This window comes from Amia ocellicauda, chromosome 7 (assembly GCF_036373705.1).
Source record: "Amia ocellicauda isolate fAmiCal2 chromosome 7, fAmiCal2.hap1, whole genome shotgun sequence".
In the NCBI taxonomy this organism is placed as follows: domain Eukaryota; kingdom Metazoa; phylum Chordata; class Actinopteri; order Amiiformes; family Amiidae; genus Amia; species Amia ocellicauda.
Genome location: NC_089856.1, coordinates 1,831,677 through 1,852,773, shown reverse-complemented (window position 1 = coordinate 1,852,773; position 21,097 = coordinate 1,831,677). Strand labels below are relative to the sequence as shown.

The window sequence follows — 21,097 nt, the reverse complement described above, 5'->3', positions numbered from 1 at the left end:
GTGTAAGGGTTCCAGGTGTTACTGTAGTCTTTTTGTCTCGGTGTCATTTTGTCATGTGTGTGCGTGTCCGTTTCTCCTGTGTATTGTGCTCTGTGGGTCTGTTTCACTTTTATCTTAACCTTAAAAACCTGAAAAGGCCCAAATATTACTTTGTAGGAAAAAGGTTTTTATTTCTCATTGAAAAAAAAGCTAAGCAAAACAAGGAGAGGACTTTATATAAAAGTATAAAATATCCCATCACAAATCTAATTCCAGTCTCAGCTTAATATATATAAAAAACATATATACATTCATAAATACATTTACAGAATAGAAACAAGTTTTTGGAAACTTGTTTTGGTGGAATACGGTCAACTTAATATAATTTAAAATAAAGATTAAATGCATTGGCCAGACAGAGCTACAGTAACCCAGATAAATTCACAGAGAATTGAAAAGCTATGTAAAATAGGTATGGCAGTAACAAATCTGTACGTAGTTCTGTAAGCATTTGCCACAGCTCAGTGTAAAGCCCATTCAAGGTGTCCTAAGATGCTATATACATTTGACCAGTGTATTCTGTACTCTCCAGGCAAGAGGTCAGAGTTCAGGGAATTTGGAAGCACAAGGGTTCTTTGAGCGAGAGTTCAGTTTGTTAACAGAGGCAGCGATTGGCCGTCTCCGTAGTGCCCTTGGCACTCCTGTGGCTCTGTCAAAGAATATCGGCTTCCCGTGGCTGAGTAAATCCCACCGGGTCCTGATGTGCACAAGTGCCAGCGCGTGTCTATTCTATTCACCCGAGGTCAAAGTTCAGGATGCGAGGGCCTCCGCCGGCTCCAGTTTGTTCGACAGCACATCGAGGATCCGGTCGAACTTCTCGTAGCGCTCCTTCTGCGCCACCTCTGCACCCTTCTGTCCCCAGAAGAGGCGAAGCGCGAACTCGGTGCGGAAGGCCTCCAGCAGCTCGGGGATCGGCTCCCAGCCTGCGATGGACAAGAGAGAGTGAAGTGGGGGTCCCGTGGGGCCTGGCTGAAACGATGACATCTATCATTCACACACGGGGACGATACGGTACTGAAGATCCTTTTAATACACCGGGTTTACAGTGAAATAAAATATTTACGATCTGTTGCCTTGTAACTGTTCTGTAAGTGACACTCCTCAGTAGAGGGTGCTGCAGATACACACCTACAAAAAACACACGCCATCTGTCACACGAAGGTTGCATTGCAGTGCAACATTCTTGTAGGCAAGCTGTGTTAAGTATTGTCTGCTCTCCGTAGAGTTTATTTAACCTGCAACCTTCTAGCCTCAGGATAAACCTTTATAACTTCATGTGGACAAAACATTCCCCTTCTTGTTCTTGTAGATTACACCCTAACATCTAGCACGTCTTGCATCCATGAACCCATTTCAGTAAAGAGGATGCGATTGTATTTAAAATAAAACTCCTTGCGTTTCAGTTTTACCACCACAAGGGGGAAGGAGGGAAGCAGCCGGAGTGTGGAGGACTGGGTTTACAGACTCCCACGTTCATGGTCAGCCCTGGTTGACTGGTGACCTAGCGAGAGTGTCTGACCTGAGAGCAGCGTCTGGGCCCGGGCCTGGTACTGGCTGGTGTTGAGGCAGATGGTGCGGGCCGCCCCCAGGGTGCACAGCAGCAGTTCACAGCCCTGTTCCGTGTGCTCGCCCAGGTCCAGCCCCTCCATCACTTTCAGCAGGGGCAGGATGTGTGGCAGCGCTATGCTGGTCAGAGGTGTCTCGGCTAGAGCCCGGGGAAAGACGAGACAATGTCAGATTACCCTCTTGGAAGTCTATCACTGTAATGGAAGAATAGTCTGTTTCAGGTTTTTAAATCCCAAATGTATCAACCATGTTTGTGTAAACTAGCTCCCCTCTAGCTTTGCCATTCTCTGATGATTTTGGTGAAACAGACTAACAAACAGCAAAGCGATCTGTCCTGCTTTGAAACTCTGGACAAAATATAGGTTTTCTAGCTTGGGGGTGAGAGCCTGCCAGTTTTAGTGTAGGGTGCCATAAAGGCATGACTGAACCTTGTTGCGAGTCCCCCATGACCCCTGACCTTTGCCCTCGTTGAGCGCTTTCATGAAGGGCTTGAGTTTCTTCTCAAAGTCGATGGCGCTCTCTGTGTGGTTCCTCCTCAAAGCCCGCCAGGTCATCTCCAGCCGGTGCACCTGTCCGACACAAAGGCACAGGTAAGCAAGGCAACTAGTAAACTCACCCACACGGCACTTTTAAGCCGCGTTAACTTACTAGGTCTACGGACATGGACATGTGCACCCGTTGTAAAGATTTCAGGCTCTCATCGGACACTGTTCGTATCTGGGTCTGCACACTGTCCAGCCCCTTTCCAAGTCTTGTGCAAAGGGAGCTTTGGCTTGATTATCTGCAAACCTACAGTGTCTGTCATCTTATCTTTCCTTTGCTTGGGTTACTAAGATCTTAGCAGGACCGGGATGGGAGTTCTTAGCCCCGAGTTTTGTTTGAGCAACGGGATCATCTTTTTTCTTTTTTCCTGCAGTCGAGTGGCGACAGGCTGTGAAGAGGAAGCAGTTTCAACAAGTCGGTGCGGAGACCACTCCCCCACATATATCCAGCAGGGTGTTTTCAGGTAAACTCCTGTCCCTGGGGGCATCAGAAGCGTGACTGCATTAGTCTTCATCCACACCGTTTGACCGGCTCAGACGTGCCTTTGACTTGGTGAGGAAGTGTGGATTTTGGCTGGGCAGTGCGTGTTCCATATATCTATATCTGTATATCTTTTAAGAAAAGGTGTTGTGATGGTGATAGTTCCACTGATCTACCCGCCAGCATCGTGTGGACAGAGATACACGATTGCACACATTTGAGAAGAAAATTGAGAATTTCATTTTGTTTGGTTTCGTAACAGAATAAAACCCAAACGGAGAATCTCTGACTCTTAAAGAAACCCCAATTCTAGAACAGCGTTGTTGCTTTCGCCTACCTGTACCCCTTTCCCCCTCTATAGCATTAAACTGATTTGTGTTGCACTGATGCACGTGATGTGGAAAAGCCCTGAACCCCAGAGGCCCCGCATCGTACCTGGGGCAGCTCCAGGGCCTTCATGACAGCGGAGAACGCGAACAGATCGCCGGCCGTCTGCCTCAGCTCATTCGCCAGCTGGATCACCTTGTGCAGCACCCCGGCCCGCTGGCCCACCGTGCCTGTGCAGCCCAGGATGTCGATGGCGATGCCCAGTGCGATCAGGTGGTGCCTGGGGGAGAGAGTTACTGAACACAGGCTTTGTACGTCCCGGCAAACGGGCCCATCTAATTAATGCATGGACCCCAACCCCCTTTGAAAGCAGACCCATAGTTTCGGGTGCTGTACTACACCTCTCAAGCAGGTCCTTCCTCAGCTGCTGCCCGTGTGGCAGCGTGATCAGCTCCAGCCCCGAGCTCACTCCCATGAGCCTCTGCTGCTCCTCCGTCACGGCGGTAATGCGCGCCACCTGTCCAGCAGAGTGAGTGAGTTACGGATCGACCAGGGGTCAGAGGTCATGTACTAAATGTTCCACAACAGAGGACTCAAGAAAACTTGACGGTGCCTTTATATAGCATTTGTGTACCGCAGATACCAAGAACGATTTGGTTAACAATTGTATATTATTATTATTATTTATTATCAGACTACCTGGCAATCAGCGTGCAGCAGGTGCAGCGCCGTGGTCTTGGGGTCGTTCTGGGTGAAGAGCTCCTTTAGTGCCTTGAGCACACCGGGCTCCAGCGGCCTGTTGTTGTCTGGCAGCAGGAGCGACTGAAAGAGGTTGAGGCGGAAACACGACCTGGTCTCGACCTGGGGCCGGACGAAGTGGGGCTCCCCGTCAGGTGGGCCGTCGTCCTCCTCCGCGATCACGTCCCCCCCTCCCCCCGGGAACACCACGGAAAGCCCGGAGTCCAGGAACCCGAAGCTGGTCTCCGTTATCCGCGCCCGGCTCTGCCACTTCTCCTCCGCCCTCAGTCTGTCCACGTGGCCCCGGGACAGGATGGGCGCCCTGGGGACCAGCTCCCCGTACTCGCCGTAGGGGTCGTCGTCTGGGGTCCAGCTGGCCGGAGGGATTGGGAAGATGGTCGAGACGCGCAGGGGCTTCGGGGGCGCCCGGGAGTGTAGCTGCCCATCTGAACCCCGTAGATTGGGGCCCGCTCCCGGCTGCAGGGTGGCGTTGTGCCCATTGGCGGGGCTCAGCAGGGGCTCGCTGCCGGTGCGAAATACGGGTGAGACGGGGGGGCTGCAGTCTGTGCCGTTGCTCTGGGACAACTGGGGAACGCCTGAGAGAGAGAGAGAGGAGATGAGAAGGAATTAGAAGCTAGAGATGCAGATTTGTGCTTTTGCTTTTGTGTGGAGGAGGAGGTCAGGCTGGAAAACTGATGGAAGGGAAAATGCAGATTGAGGGAGGAGATCAGAAAGGTGGAAGTTCCCACTAATGCACTGTGTTCTCTGAATAAAGGATGAGAGAGAGAGAAAGTCAGCCACTCCGCTGTGGGTCCGTACCTGTGCGCAGGTTGCTGTCGGACTGCGAGCTCTGCATCGAGGGTCTCCGGCCCAGGTTCTCCAGGCTGGCCGGGTGGCTGCCACTCTTGTCCTTGTTCCTGATGCACAGACAGGCGTTATTATAGCACACTGTGGGTCTCGGGACTCGGCGCGGCCTATAAGAGCAACCCTGTGGGTTCATTCCCCTCAGAATATCCAGTGTATACAATCCATACTGCGGGGGATTATTATTTATTATTATTTTTTTTTATTTCTTGGCAGACGCCCTTATCCAGGGCGACTTACAACATTTATTTGGATTATTTGGATGCTTAGACTGCATTAAATTGCTGTTGTAGCTATAATTTTTGTAACATTTATCTTTTTTGGCACAACCTCTGTTTGCTAGTTTCTCCGCTATTAAATCTGATTTCACTTTAGCTTCTGATGTCTCCTAGGCTCTCGGTCAAGTAATGGAACGTCAAGGAGGAAGACACTAATTCGTTCCCAAGTGTTGACACAGTCTGTGCTGATGTCCTGTGGCTGCAATCCCTTAGCTCCCCATAAGGTGGCGGTACAATCAGTCACAATGCATTTATTACGAACAGCAGAATGAAATGAATAAGTTATGTTTTCAAAAATGAAATGCAGAGGATAGTAAACTTCTAAAGATATAGTAAGAAAATGGAGACAAAGCTTTCTAATTGTGCTGGATCTGTGTATGTGTTTAGTATCCCTGGTTGTTTCACAGCACAAATTCAAAAGAAAGATCTCAGGGGAAGAGGAAATGACTCCCATCCGAAATACTGTAGATGTGTGTGTGTATCTGAGTGAGAGAGAGAGTGTGTGTGCGACGATTGAATCATGCAGCAGTAGTGCGTGTGTGTGTGTGTGTGTGTGTGTGTGTGTGTGTGTGAGTGAGAGTCCTGCATGATTCAACCCTCGCAGTGTGGGAAACGCACTTTCCTCTGGGAACAGAGGTGCTGCAGTTCCCGATCAGAAAAACAAAGGCAAGCCGTGGCAGGCCGAGTCTGCGGCACAACTCTCTCCATCCGTCACCCCGAGGGCTCCAGCTCCCAGAGCACAGCCGCCCCCCCCCTACCAGAAAGTGCTAATGGGTTTGGCTGAGAGCAGACCGTGATGATGGTTTCAGCTGGTGGAAGGTAGTTCATGTTCAGGTGCCTAAACCCTCCCCATTCTGAGGCTGAACTGAGATTTACATGGTTTTGAATTTCATTTAGCAATTATCCCTATGCTCTACCATGTATTATCATTCTTTTATTTTCTGTACCAGAACAAAGACGACAAACACACAAACACACCCACCCTTTGAAGTGTACGTGTGGCCAATTACATGTGACAGTTGGCCAATAATGGACCATCCCCTGGCCGATGCAGTCGACTAGCTCAGATTACAACTAACATGGTCTAGAGCTGGGCTGTCAGACTCCAGTCCTGGGGGGCACACTGTCTGCTGGGTTTTGTTCCAGCCCAGCTCTTGTTGGTCTAATTGGTCTAATTAAATAATTAACTAGATTCATTGAACCCGTCTCTCCAGACTCTGACATGTTCAGTGGGTTCAATGTTTTGAGTCAAACAAATTTTCAGGCTATAAACCTAAAATGACAGTTTTAGACGAACCTACCTGAGTAATTGATTAAATTAATTAAGTAATTAGGAGCTCCTGTTGAAACAAAAACCAGCAGACACCCCTGGTCAAGAGAGCACAGGGCCCACCAAAACCTTCCCAAAGTATTAGACATTAATAAGCTATAATGTATTCTTCTACTGCCGATTAACAGGATGGCGTTAGGGCTCTGCATTTATAATAGAAGGGTCAGGAGTTAAAGTCCCAGACAAGTACCCTTGGTCGAGGCATTTTACCAAAATTACCAAAAGAAATGTGCCAGCAGGTACTAATGTTAGGCTGGGTTTATTCTTCCAACACGGGTCCTTGAGTGTCAGAGCGAGTCACTCGCCCGGCCCGAGCTGTGTCCGTTTGGAAACATCGCAGGCTGTGAAGCATGACAGATCTTGCACACGTCTGTGTCTGAAGTACAGCATTCGTCAGATAAACGTATTATTGATAAAAGAAAAAAAACAGATCACAGGTTCACCTGAGAAGGTTGCCGTTGCTGAGGGCCATCTCGGCCGGGTTGGTGTTCAGGCTGAGTCTCTTTGTGCTGCTGGGCAGGGTTGCCCAGGCAGAGAGCTGGTCCGTGCTGGCCCTCTGTGGGGCGCTGTGGTCCTGCTGCCCACCAGTGAGGCGCAGCGGCAGGGTGCGGTTGACAGGGCGGCTGATGATGGCACCCGAGGCATCGGAAATGGCCTTGCGACTGCCCACTTGGAAGCGGACCAGAGCAGGCACATTGTCGAACTGGTCCTGCTCAAACTGGAACAGCACGCGTGAATAGCCCTGCACAACACACAATAGACACAACAGAAACACGCCCGTCAGCCTCACTCTATGATGCACACTAGGGCCCAGATTTGTGTTTCCAGCCCGGGGACCCAGGGCAGCGAAAACCTGGGCAACCTGAACGATTTCTCAAGCCCGGGTTTGGCATAGGTATAAAACCTGGGTTTGGGGGGAAAAAAAAAAAAAGTCATACGTGCGTGCACAACGCAACAGCGAACTCTTGTATACGTTCATGTATTTGAAGATTTATGCGGGAATTTTCATTCAGTACCCTGTCAGCAAAACCTACAATATAACTGAGCACTCGGTTTGGTTCTACTTCCTAAAAGAAGTACACAGCCAATCAGCCAAATACAAAAGTATGCAAACAAGGTATTGCAAACAGCTGGGGGCTCCACAAGGTCACTCCAGTTTATACAAATGATCAACACATAATAACTATGTGAATCAATAAATAATAAAAATAATAATGCAGTAGAACTGAGTTTGTGTTTAATTTCAGCTCCACATAAAATAGACACAAAAAAGGCGTTAATTATTTTACTTATTTAGTATTACCTTGTTGTTCAGTCAACTAATATGTTTTGTGTGTGCAACAGTGTGTGACAGGTGTGCGTCTGCAAGGTGTCATGGTGCGCACGCTGCGCTGAAAGCCTTGTATAATCGCATTTGAGAGAGAGAAGAGAGAGAGTGAAGCGCCATCGGAAAAGGGAGTGTGAGATTAGTGGGGTTTTTTTACTTATTGTTTCCATATTGATTATTTTTCCTATTCATATGCCTATAAAATCATTTGTCATCAAGCCTGGGGACCCTGGGTTTATACATTTTAAACTCAAAAAACCTGGGCCTGGAATTGTCTCCCAGTTTTGGAAATGCTAGCCCAAACACAATTGCAACTATACTATTAAGAAGTGGAAAGTGGCTTCCATAATTTGGGATCTGGATCACCTAGATTTTTTATTTAGTCTGTGTGGTAGTAAGCTGTGCTTTATTGTATTGGGCTGTGCTGGGCTGTACTGTATTGATCTATGTTGTGCTGAGTTGCATTTCATCTCCTTTACCTTCTTGGGCCTCAACACCACCCGGATGATCTTGAAGTGAATGGGCTGCTCCTTCCACCGGCAGGTCAGCACATAGTCCCCTGTGCTGGACTGGGAGTCACGGATCAAGAAATCACCGTCTTTCTCCACCAAGCTTTCCGCGGCCTGAGAGAGAGCGTAATTGGGGTGGATAGAGAGTGGCATGATGGGTCCCTGCACAGTAGCACTCAAGTAGACAAAGAAGAAACCAGATTGTTTTGTAAAATCATGAAAGAAGGTTTCAAACCTTTTTCCCACAGCAGGAGGAATTAGAACTTCATTAGGCAGTTTTCTCTTCCCTTCTCTACCATTTGGTTTCCCTAAGTCAGCGGTTCCCAGCCCTGGTCCCAGAGGACGCCCTACCCTGCTGTTTTTTGTTCCAACTGAGCTCTCAATTACTTAATTGAATCTTAATTGAAGTAACAATGTGCTTAGATTTGACTTTTTAAATTGTGTATTAAAATAGTTGGTTCTTTAATAAGTTATGTATACACTTCTGTACTTAACTTAAAACCCCTACTGTTTAAAATAATTAAAAGGCTCTGATTTAGGAAAATATTAGTTCAATTAAGAATTCAGTTTAGTAATTGAGAGCTCAGTTGGAACAAAAACCAGAAGGGTAGTGGGTCCTCCAGGACCGGGGTTGGGAGCCACTGCCCTAAGTTACCATGATGCAACAGTCAACCTATGAAACCCAACCGACTGTCGTCTTATTCAACAGACTGGCAGTGCAGATTTGCAGTTTGCCACACTGGGCAATGCTGGCACTCCCATTCCAATGCATTGCAAGTCTGGATTATACACCTGAACTTCAGCCACAGAGTTGGATAATAATCCAGGAGGAGTCGGCTAAGCACTGGTCAGATCTAAATCCTTCAAGGACACAGAGATGCCCCGGCTGTCTCGCCCTGCTCTCCACAGTGTCGGTGGATGTTCTCACTCCAGGGGGCGCGGCGGTACTGTACCTCTCTCCGGATCTGCCCATGGTACCAGGCGTGACTCCGCAGGTCATCCGTGCTCAGCTTCAGCTCCTCCTCCAGCTCCTTCTTCAGGGTGTCTTTGCCCGTGTCCATCCCTCCCTTGCCCCCAAACAGCTGTTTTGAGCCAACACACGCAGACAGACAAACAGGCATCGAGAGAGAGAGACAGAGACAGAGACAGAGACAGAGACAGAGACAGAGACAGAGACAGAGACAGAGACAGAGTCATGGATCATGTCATAGACTTGCTGACCACCCCAAGAGGAGTCCATGGGTGCTTGCTTGTCTAGTGCTATTCCAATATGTGCACCACCTCCTGTTATCTGAAGTAGGTTTTGCTTTTGGATGCTACAAGAACCCATGATGTCAGAGATCAGTAAACAGATCAATAATTGTGGGATTCATTTAGTTCACTGTGGTGTTCAATTTGCGCAAAGGGCAAAGTTGTGCCGGTGAGTTCTCTCGACATGTGGCCATTTCGCTGACATCACAATTCCTGAGTCTCGCAACTTTCTACATACTTGTGCTAACATGCTGGTTGCACTGGCAACAAGATAATAATAATAATAATAGCAATAAGAGCCCCTTCCTTACCTTCAAGTTGCTTAAATACACGCCCACACTCTTCCGTTTACTGAAAACAAAGCAAAATATTTATAATCAGGAGAGGGTGCTAAAAATAAAAACAATGGAAATGCAGAGCAGTCACTTGAAAGCTGTGGTAGTAATTCAAGTAGTTTTTTTGTTTCATTTTTTGTTTGTTAAATGAAAAAGATCTAAACCAGTTTCTGTGTGCACTGGTGGTCCTCAATACTATAACACATACCAGCCATAACTATAGTCGGGAAAGTTTTTAGCGCTTCGAACAACAGTGAGTTTGAGTAAGTGGGTAAAAGCTCAGGTGGTATGAAGCAATGTCACTCCTCTAGGAGTTGGACAGCCCTAACTCAGCCTTGCTTTTCTTTTGCTTCTTGACGTACCATTTGTGTGTGTGAGTTAAACACAAACTCGCTTTGCTGCGCACTCTGAAGTCAAGTTGTGGGAAGTGAGGCCGGCGTGAGTTGAGCCCTTTGCTGCGGTCTCCAGCTGTGCGGGAGTGTTTTTTACAATCCCCCACTTCGTAAAATGTCATAAATGCTCCTAATCGCCTGCTTTCATGTGCTGTACAAATGTCACACCAGGACATACATTGTCAGGCACACTGCAACCCTAGCGTAGATCTGTTTGCTCACACAGTAGATCCAGTGTACCACCTTTCCCAGACAAGTCAACACTTTATATAATATGATACATTTAAACAACAATTAACAATAGTTCTCCACAGCTCTTATGACATACTAAGAAACGGTTTTGAAAATCACCCTTTTTGAGCGCAGGCTTTAAAACACGCATTTCCCTCTGTGTCTGCCACTCTTTGCAGTAACATCATTTCTATTTTCTGTATATATCCTCACTTTGTTTTAATATTCTGTACAGTAAGAGGTTGAAGTTCACCTGGCTCCGTTGATCGGATTTCAGGTCATGTTGTTTATGGGGGTGGGTGTGACTTCCTCCCCATAGGTGACCTTTCACCCCTGTGAGAGAATGATTAATAACACCCTGCTGTACAGCCAGTGCTGTTGGCTCTTCTGTTGCCGGTGACATCATAGATCTTGCAAGATAACATTGCAATACAGGGGTGTGAGCATTAATAAACTACAGCACTGGGGTTGCTTTTAAAGCCTTCCTTTGGAGAGGCTAGAAAGCTGCTTCTAACAGCAAAAAAATAGGTTAAAACTGACAGGTTGATTCCATACATTTCATTAGGGACACCCAGAAGAGTTCTGCTTCTCTTTGAAACAACCAGAATCACAGGAGCATCTCCAAACACTAAATTTGTACACGTTAAGTGAGCTGTGGTTAATTAACATGGAGACCAAAGTGACATGTTGCCCCAAGCAATTAGGCAGGGTTGTCATTTGACACTGATGTCCACTTTGTTGGGCAGCAGATAGGGAAGGAAAATCTTCAAGGTATGTCACAAGAACAACTGCAGTCTCCTTGTCTGTCGTTTCCCCCTGAAGTCTCTTCACTGGCATATTATTCTCTTTACTTCAGTCCAATTCAAAGGCTGTGTGTTGTATCCCTCCTATTGAAAGGTTTTCTTTCTCTTCTACTTTTTTGTAATCAGAACTCAAGCATCCAGCTGGTACTGTAAACAGGATTCAAGTTGAAATTAAGTTTGGTGCACATGGAAATATTTTCTAATGGCAAGATCAACAACCGGGAGCAGACCGGAGTCATTGTGTCCCAGCTGTGGCTCAGGGCCAGTTGATGGCTTTTTAATCTGTCCACATGGTGCTCAGTGTATGAAGGTCAGCTACACAACCAAGAGAGATGCACAGGATAAAGCCAGTGCCAAAAACATCCCCTAACTGGCCACATTGGCAGCTCTGGGCTGTTTTATATAGCATAGCTTCCTTCCTGAGTCGAGCTTTTGCTTTAACGGGGTTTAAACAAAAGAAAAAAGCATCGAGGACAGAAACTGAAACAGGGGAGTTGTAAAGTTAGGAGTGTGAGAGGCTACTTTTCTGTCACTTTTTGTTTGTTTTAATTACATTTTCCTTCCCTTTGTGCGCGTCCAGATTTCCTTTTTCCAATCCAGATAAACTTACATTTTAACTGAATGACACTTAACAGTAATTAACAGAATAGCTGTATTGCCAAAAGCTTACAATACATGTCTTAGGCAATATGTAACATATGCGTCTTCGAAACAAATATCTGCCATAACATTTCTAATCACTTTAAGACTAGTTTGAGGACCACAGTGAGTCAGAAACAACCGTATTAACAATTACATTGCATTACAAAGGCTTTTCAAATATCTGTATAATAATAAAGTAAGTGCCATGTAGATTAGGTCCAGGTAGTCTGTGTTCATCTATCATCCAAATACCTTTGCACAGATATTTGTACAGTTCTGTGAAAGGCGCTATATGACACTCAAAACTTTACCGAACAAAGCAATGTTGCAATTAAAGTGCAATTTAATAATGTATTGCCTTTCACTCTAAACACGAAACAGACCTCACGCTGACAAGTGATTTCTGAAAACAGATAAATAACCTTTACTCGTTAATCGGTGACTTACCTGGAGACCTTCTGCTTCAGCTCATTTCAAACTCGATATTCGGCATCGTCCATTGAAATGCTGTGTGTGTGTGTGTGTGTGTGTGTGTGTGTGTGTGATTGTTTGTTCGCTTTTAAAACCACGACATCGAGATTCTCCCTTTAGAGAGTCAAACGGGACGAGTCTTCACAGGTCCTCCCCAGTCCGTCCCTCGCAGGGCACCGCTATCTACCGCATTCCTCAAATTCCCCTGCCTTTACAGCACAACCTACAGACAATATGACGTTTCACCGTTAAAAATGAAAAAGTTAGTAACACATGGTGATTGGCACTTGAATCACTGCGCTGCTGCCAGTTAAGATCCAGTCTCTCTGTCTCTCCGGGCTGAAATCATGTCAACACCTACTGCTCCCACCCCGCCGGTTTGCCCCACACCGCGTATGCAAAAGACCAATACATGCACATTATTTTATCTCCGGGATTGCACAAGGCAAACATACTGCACCCTTTTTTCCGGGCCGTACCACTGCAATCGGGGAACACAGGGGGTTGTACAAACTACAATACTTGCGTTTAATCGTATCGCGTCAAGAACGATGGAAACATACAAATGTAACAATTAAGTAGCCGTTTATTGTAACGATGTTTTCATGAGCTCTTTAGCTTGTTGTTTTCAGCTCTAATTCCTCTCGGCTTCATTAGACTTTTCTGATAATCTTTTTGGGCTTTATCTCGGCTCTGTAACATTCAAGCTGGACTCGATCAAGCGTTTTGAGATGCAGCATCCCACGAAAAGGGACTAAAAATAACCATAAAGCGAACTGCATCACCATTTAGGATCTCAGATTGATTAACACAGACCATTATTTATGTATCCGTTTCTTTATTTGATATCATTATTGATATTAGAATAATTTCGCTATAACGTCACAGTTATGGTTACAATATACACTGTTCATGTCAAACCATCTTTTAACTCCGTATGAATGAGCATGGGCGTGTTGCCGTTCCTAAGCCTTTCTTTGCTGAAGATTTCTTACACAATTTCCTGGCTCTCACATTCAAGGCACACAGAGCTGCTGCAATTCATCCTCATTACACAACCCGCTGCAACCCACGGTGCTCCCGGTGCGTGGATTAATGTAACGACCTGAGTGGGACACATCCAATTTCAACAGTAGTCTTACTATTATTATTATTATTATTATTATTATTATTATTATTATTATTATTATTATTATTAGCCTATTTTCAGTCCTGACTCTTAGTTGCAAAAACATTGCAGTATATTTATTGCAGTATATTTATTGCATATGCATATATAATATACACACATACATACAGTACTGTTGCTGTTTGAAGGTAAAGGGTGGTCACACCAAATATGGATTTGATGTAGATTTTTCTTCTGTTCACTCTCTTTGCATTTAGTTAATTGATATGTTAATAGATTATATTTGTCTATTTTTGAAAGCATTCTTACTTTACAGCATTTCTCACTTGCCTAAAAACGACTATTAATGTATTAGTAGTATTGTTACTATTCATACATAACATCATTGACATTTTTTGTATCATACAAAGAATAATAAATAGGCTAAGTAAATATACCGTCCTCTGTCTGAGAGCTCTGTCCAGTTAGTGTGGGTATTTATTGTCATTGAAGTGGGTGGTACAAGGCAACTACTGTGAATCATTTAATTCTCCTACATTTTCTCTTGACTGTTAAATACATGTTCAGGACTGGCACAATTGCATCCGTGAATGAAGTGTCTATTTACTGGCCTTTGATTTGTGATGCTTCAGGATGTATCTCAAGCTCTCATTTGATTCCCTTGGATGTCATTTACCGCTGAGCTGAAAAGAAACGTGTGTATTTGAAGATCAACGCACAACCGAGCATCCCCGGGCTTAAGAGATTGGGCCTCTAAAAGAATGAGTAGGTTGTGTGTGAAATAACTAATGAGAAGGAAAACAGGATGCATTGCGAAAGAAAGCAAAATGCATATCGTACCTGTAGAAACCATGTACAGACAATGTGGAGGTTGCACTATAGGCTACACGTTACATAAAGAACAAGATGCAGTGATTTAGGTAAAGGCTTTGTCTCTGGAAGTGTGTGAGGTTGTCACTCTAGCTCACCACACCACCGGCTGTGTGCATCACCTGCGTAAAATCATCCGCTAAATGCCATGAATAGAAGCTGTGCTGTACTGGGTGAAGTGGTTATAGATAACGGATGGAGATGACGTGCAGCAAAACAAATCAAATAAATAAGAGACGGAGACAGAAGACCTCCCCGCCACGGCTTTGAACACAACAGGTGTTTGGAAACGATTTGAAAATAACAAGCTTTCAAAGAGGTGAACCCAACATTCAAATATACAAAAGCGATTTCAGGTTAGGTTTTCTGTAAACGATTTAGGCAGCCCAGCTCTTCATCTCTCTCTCCCTCATTATGTGGAAAGACGCCATTCAAGACATACAGCTGCTTTCCCGCGGTCTAATCTTTTCCTCTAGGTTTGTAATTACACATCTGCACGGCGTTGCTCTCATAGGAAGCTTCCCTGGTGTGTGGTTAAAAGCAATACCTTGAGAGTTAGATCAGAGAGAGAGAGAGAGGGGGGGATGGAGTGATGAGGAGGAGACGCTGGGTGCAGTGCTGGTTGTATGACCGATGGGGATTGCAATAAGTAGTGGGCCTCCTGTACTTTGTCTCAAAAACTGCCATGATGCATTTCGACAGCATGTACCTGTGATGTCATTCCTCACCTTTTCGATTTTTTTTGTAAATCAGGGGTGTCACACTCCCGTCCTGGGGGGCTGCACTGTCTGTTTGTCTGTCCTGTTCCAACAGGAGATCCCAATTACTTAATGTCATTATTTACTCAGGTAGGCTTATCTAAAACGGTCATATCTGATGTTTAGAGCCGATACCTGCCAATGTGGTGATGACTCCTAAACACTGAACCCACAGAACTCGTCACAGTCTGGAGGGAAGGTTTACATTCATCGTTAATTGATTAATTAGACCAATTAAGAAACCAAGACCCGAGCTGGAATGAAACCTTCCAGACACTGCGCCCCCCCAGAACTGCAGTCTGACACCTCTGCTGTAAATTATGTCCCCAAGGACAATAGATTTTTATATACAGCCGTCTCTGTCAAAAGGGGTGCTGCTGAGTCGGCGGGGGGACATCTAACCGCGAAACACAGGCCTTCGTGAATAGTGGACTTCAGAGACTTGAGTAACCTTTACTTCCTCCGCATGTCTGAGCAGTCTCTCCAAAGCCACAGCTAGTCATATCCAAGTACAAACTGGGAGTGAATGCACCACTACACGTTTAAAACGGGTTTTAATAATGAAAACCTCAACTTCAAAAGTTCTGACACCTGGCTCCTTCAGACTGCCATGTTTTGGTTGCTTTTGAGTCGCAGCATTTGTCTCCTATTTCAGTCCTGCCCTGTACTGTCCCGGCATGCACATCAACAACAAAAACCCTCTCAAATATTCGCGGAATGTAATATAAATCATCCCTTATTGCTGATGCCGCATTCATTACCGGGCATAACTGTGCAGCTCCTAAACTTCCACTGTCATAGTGCCACCTAGTGCTTTCCTAAAGTAAAGCACCCCTTATCATCTTTCTGATGTTTCTCTTCAGAGCCGACAACCTCACGGTACCTGTGAATTATGATCTGTACTGAAAGATAGAATTTGAAAGATGATCATTATTATTATAATCCAATTTCCGCGCTTGAATTTGAATGAGTTCAGAGATGGGGGCGGTCACTGCTGAGTATTGTGCACAACGTGTTGGTAGAGAGCACATGGACAAAGAGGGGCAATGATGAGGGTTTCAAAGGACATAATTGGGGTACTCCGGAGTGTGTTCATGCTAGCTATGACCATCAGCTATGATCTAATCCTGTCGGCAGACATTAAAGCCCCAGCAGAGCCCCCTTCTGATATTGGCAGGAATGTAGCCAGAGTCCAAGTGAGTGTTTGGCGTGATGTTACAGATTCATAATCCAAAATAAACCTATTATTTATAAATCAGCTCATAGGAAACCATCCATTTGCATGCAAAAGAAATGCAGCCACGACACCATCACAGAAACCTGTCATGCAGAGTGTCTTCCTCAGGGACCCGCTCTCATAGAGAGATCATTCAATCCGAGCTGGCAGTGACCCGTGTGTTGGAGTGTGCTCCCCATTATGCTCGCTCTTGTGGGTATGAGGACCATGTGAATATGGCTTATTTTTCCTTTTCTAAAGGTGTGTGGAGCACAACCGGGGCTAGTGAGGTCTGCATGATTGAATGCCTTCTGTGCCAATGGGAGTCCAGCCCAGGTCCCAGGGAGCAATTTGTTACACTAATTGGCCCGCGATGGCCAAAGTCAAGATGAACCCTGTGATTGAAGAAGTCTATAAAATGTGGAGAATCAGGTGTGGGGTGGTCTCTCAAGGACATGGGGTGTGGAGAGTAGAGGACAAGGGGGGGTCTTACCTCTGGGTTCCTTTGCGAGGCAGCGTGGCGGACTGTCCAGGCTGGAGGGTGTCCTTCTTGCCGTGGTGGGGGGCTGGGCCAGGTGAGAGGCTCTCCTCCAGGGTGCTGAGCTGGGAGCAGGAGGAGAACGCCGCCTTGTCTCTCCGGCGGAGTCGCGGCAGGACACTTTGGCGGAAAAGGCCCAGACTGTGGCTGGACAGACGTTTGCCGGACGACCCCACCAAGTCTATGGAGGACCCCAGCGAGTGTTTCCGGGTCACTCTGCCCTGAGGGGGGGCAGTAGGGCTTCCTGGGGCTGCTGGAAGAAAAAACAGTAAAAACTATTTCTAGTCCTCTGGTTCATCCCCAGATCTCTCATGCGAAACTGAACCACTTCTATTTGGATGCATTAGTCAATATTGAATGTGATCTGGTTTGAACGCTGCACTGGACCAGGGACTGTACCTGGTTCGTCCTGCTGCTGCTGCTGCCTCAGGTGGTACAGGATGGTCGCCCGATCTTCCTGGCTCTGGATCCCGGCCTCCTTCAAGTCTCCATCAGTCACTTGCATCAACCCCTGAGAAAACAACAATGTTTGGCTGAGCAGGGCTAGGTCTGCCTTCTACATGACTGCCTTTATTCTGGTTGTTATTGTGGTGGTGGGGGGGTGGATGAAATGTTTAATTATTTCAATACCAAGAGTTTATGGAGGATGGGGTGGGCAGTGCCATCCTATAGTGGGACTGCTGTGGCCTCAGCTTCAGGTGGAGGCTGTAGCTGACAAGCAGTGTGAAATAGTGCAAGATGATGACTCTTACCTCCAACCCATAATACTCTCTCTCCAGGGTCCTGGTGTACTGGGGAAGTCCTATCTGACCAAGCCACCAGGAGATGGAGCGATTGTTCATGCTTCAAGAGGATCTCGTGCTGTAAGATCAGTCGGTTATTTGGTTTTATAGCACCTTTTCAGGGGATATTCTCTCAAAGTCCTTTACACACGTTATGATGCTGTCAGGCACAGTGAAAACAGGAACATGCTCTTCTCCCTGTATGGGACGACAGTAAGAGCTGCTGCTGTCAAAATGAGACACCAGCCCCGAGGACCATCTGTATCGGTGCATTGTCATACCATGCTCATATTTAGATGGATCGACCATCAGATATTGGCACAAAAACAGAAAGAACGTAATGAACTGATCAGGGATCATTGCATGCACAAAAGAACGTCATTAAAAAATATTAAATGTTACAATGTATGCAATGTAACCATTTAGTTTGCATTCTGCAAGCAATTCCTAAGGGCAAAACAGATCTGCTGTCAAGATAGCTTTACAAAGGGATTATGCTTCTTTAAATGCACAATCTGCATACTGTTTGTTAACCTGTAACTCTAAAGACATTCGTTAGTGTCCACCAGGACCTACTGACACTATATAACCACTTAAGATGTTCCCAATGGTTTGCTAATTTATTCGTTTTATGACTTTTTCCCACAAGCTATTACAGAGCCAGTTCTGGGGGAAATAAAATACTTTTTTCTACATTTCAAATAGCCTGTGTAAATCCAAATGGGCAGTGCAGCACACAGTGCCCTCTCACACCAGCCTGTACTTTTTCATCTCGCAATGATTTCCCTCTACCTTTTACACTGATGTACCTTCCCTTGCTCTGTATTTCAAATGTCAGGCTCTCACTATGTCTCTCTCCCCGCGACTACGAGTTACCTTCCTGCATCAACATTGTAGCAGTAGTGTGCCATGACTATTGATTATAGAAACTCAGGGTCTTATCTTAGTAGTGGTCCACAGTTAAAGCATGAGGCTGACTGATTGCATTCCTGTCTGAGAAAACCGTCTCAAAAGAAGAACGTCATCGAGAAACAGGAAAGGTTATGGCTGGTGAACCCACTGTACGCTTCACAAAACTCATGCATTTACTGACTATGTAAACCTCTCCTTATCAACTATCACAGTCCTTATCTCTGGCCTGTATCATTGATCTACGCTGTCCACGTTGACTGTCTCCAGCTCAGACCATGTACAGGCAGCACAATCTACCCAAATACTCACCTTTATCATTGCTGATTAAGGCATGCCATTCACAGCCCTGGCAGGAGTGTTTGGGATCAAAAGACACAATGTTTCTTACCTGGCACAGCGACGCACACGTCAATGGCAGAGAGAGGAGATCTGAGAGTTTAGGAGCCAAGCTGTCAACGCAGAGTGTTCTCCTCCTCTCGTCCCCTCACTGCTGTGTCCTGCCTCGCCTCCCTCGCCTGCCTGCCTGCAGGGGTCCCCCTGTGTCGTCACATTCGCAAGAAATTCCACAGGGTTGCGGTTGGTCAGCCCTGTAGGGCATGTTCAGCCTATCAGGTGAGATTGGAACTGGGCGTGGATTGGCGCGTGTTAGGACAAATCTGTCTCTATTTTTTTTTCTTTTTGCATACCTTCGATTTATGCCCTGCAGAGAGAGGGAGAGGGAAAGAATGGAGGGGGGCTGAGGGGAGGGGATTTTGACATCAAAATAATTGTAGATGCATCAGAAGAAAAAGGTGTGGCCAAGTGCAAAACACAAGGAAGCATCAGGATTAATTAAAGGGGAATCTGTGTTGTCTCCATCATAACACCTCTTGTGGGAGAGACATGCGTGACGTACTGATACAGGCGTCATCTTGGATAGGAAGGGCAAGTTGACACACTAGCTGAAGCCTACAAACCTCTGTACACATGTCGACCTGTCTGTCGCTCTGGTGTCCTTGGCTTGCTGTCTGGCTGTGTGTCCGCACCCTGTGCCTTGCCGTCACATCTGTGACACATCTTCCGTGGTGGGAGGGTGCCATCAACATTTGATCTTTCCATCCTTCCACCTCTAAAGGCTTGGATTGGATGAACAGTGCAAGAAATGGGAGTGAAAAAAGGTCTTAAAAAAGCAGTTCAGACGTGGCCCTGCTGAAAGCAATCACCAGACAGACAAGCACGTTTAATTCTTCTGTGGTCTAGAGGTAGATGTCCTGTACATTCACTCTCACTGCCTGCTTAATGAAGCGGCTGACACGGCGTTGACAGATCCTGTACTACACAACGCTCCCAATGCATTTGTTTGGGTAACACAAATTCTAAAAGTTAGAACAGTGGATGTAGATACATTCGATAACTGTTCATTCTACAGCCCTCGCTAAAATCGCATTGGATAAACTGATTCCTTTTGCATCGACCTATCTCCATGAAACGACTTTTTCCACACTGACGCACACAAAAAAAAAACTACGGTTACGACTCACAAGAGTGGAAATTGTGTCTCAGTTAATGGATTGTGCCACATCCAGTGGCCATTCAGAATATAGGATTGTAGCGCACATCTGCTAGTCACACACCACAGTTAGGTGATAATTGCGATAAAATAAATGCATGCAAATAACTTGCAGTTCCAAAATGTCAACAGGTCGTGGGAAACAAGTTCCCCAGGAATCTCTGCTGCAATATTTTGGAAACGCATTAACACCAAAATGAAACATCAACAAAACGGCGCGAGCTGTAACCCACATGTACAGAGCCAGCCAAATAGTTTGGGAACCGCTGAGTTAGAGGGTGGAAACTTGTGGAAGGAGAACAAATAAAAATGTACAAATACAATTTAGAGAAGGCGAATCCAGGTGCAGAACACAAAAGGGGGAGGTCGAATCAACCAGGAGGTCTGGGGCTGGCAAACTGGTGTAACAAGGGCAAGGCGAAACTCAAAGTCAAAGTACAGTCAGTAGGTCAGGGGATCAGGCGAACAGGCTATCAAGGGAAATCCAGAAGTCAAAGAACGAAGGGTGTAGCACAGGTCAAAATACCAGGGATCTGTAAACAAGAATAGCAGGCTTAGAAATGTAACTAAAGTTAACAAGACTTAGCGAGCACTGACCGTAACAAAGGGGTATAAATACACAGGGAGGAAGAGAAGCAGAAGGGGAAGAAGGTGTGTAAGATAATTTGTAATGATTTATGCCTTGTACTTCTCTGTATTTTTGCACTTATGTTGGATAAGGGCGTCTGCCAAGAAATAATAATAATAATAATAATAATAATAATAATAATAATAATTCAATAATTAGGTGCATTAGTGGAGCATTACAGCAAAAACTGGAGCAAGAGTGACATCTAGCGGTTAGGATGTAGGAATGACAACATTTAAATATTACACTCAAACCTGAATGTAACTGGATGGGTTTCTTTCAAACTACACCCCTCTTTGAGGATGATTTATTTTTTACCTGAGAGTTTTTTGCTTTTATGTTTGAGTGTAATTAAGTGGGACTATTACACAGAGCTGTGATGGGGTGAGAGAGGTTAATAACATGGAAAAAAGCTGTCAATCAAGTGATCACAACATACATGAAGGCAGTTATAGATGCATACGGTGGTGTAAATGGCCATTTACAGCAGCAGGGCACAATGGAGCACTTAAAATGGGACAACCTACTTCTCGCCAAATGCTGGACTCTGATTTCTCATTTCCTGTAGGTTGAAGATCACGAACAGAAT

The 21,097-nt window shown here is 45.7% G+C and overlaps 1 protein-coding gene across 4 annotated transcripts; it reads right to left on the bottom strand.

Moving 5' to 3' along the window:
* Nucleotides 1-244: 244 nt before the first annotated feature.
* Nucleotides 245-18,843, bottom strand: sh2d3a (SH2 domain containing 3A). Of its 4 annotated transcripts, none has more exons than XM_066707832.1 (15): nt 18,720-18,843; nt 17,390-17,617; nt 17,037-17,148; nt 16,593-16,890; nt 9,564-9,603; nt 8,955-9,083; nt 7,972-8,115; nt 6,609-6,907; nt 4,513-4,610; nt 3,655-4,289; nt 3,357-3,472; nt 3,064-3,235; nt 2,063-2,174; nt 1,559-1,744; nt 245-962 (listed from the first exon to the last, which is right to left on the bottom strand). In XM_066707832.1, the coding sequence occupies exons 2-15, from the start codon at nt 17,477-17,479 to the stop codon at nt 790-792; spliced, it is 2,604 nt and encodes an 867-aa protein (XP_066563929.1). In that variant the 5' UTR covers nt 17,480-17,617; nt 18,720-18,843; the 3' UTR covers nt 245-789. The 4 variants fall into 4 exon arrangements, with proteins under 4 accessions (XP_066563929.1, XP_066563928.1, XP_066563931.1 ...); XM_066707831.1 differs by having other exon boundaries at nt 17,390-17,498; XM_066707834.1 differs by lacking the exons at nt 16,593-16,890; nt 17,037-17,148; nt 17,390-17,617; nt 18,720-18,843 and adding exons at nt 10,464-10,543; nt 12,103-12,525.
* Between the last annotated feature and the right edge of the window lie 2,254 nt (nt 18,844-21,097).

Excerpts from the sequence above, each read along its gene's own strand:
- sh2d3a (XM_066707832.1), bottom strand. The coding sequence starts at position 17,479 with ATGAACAATCGCTCCATCTCCTGGTGGCTTGGTCAGATAGGACTTCCC. Across the intron at positions 2,175-3,063 it reads AGGCCCTGGAGCTGCCCCAG|GTGCACCGGCTGGAGATGAC; the intron begins GTACGATGCGGG and ends TGTGTCGGACAG. Across the intron at positions 1,745-2,062 it reads AGCGCTCAACGAGGGCAAAG|CCGAGACACCTCTGACCAGC; the intron begins GTCAGGGGTCAT and ends CCCGGGCTCTAG.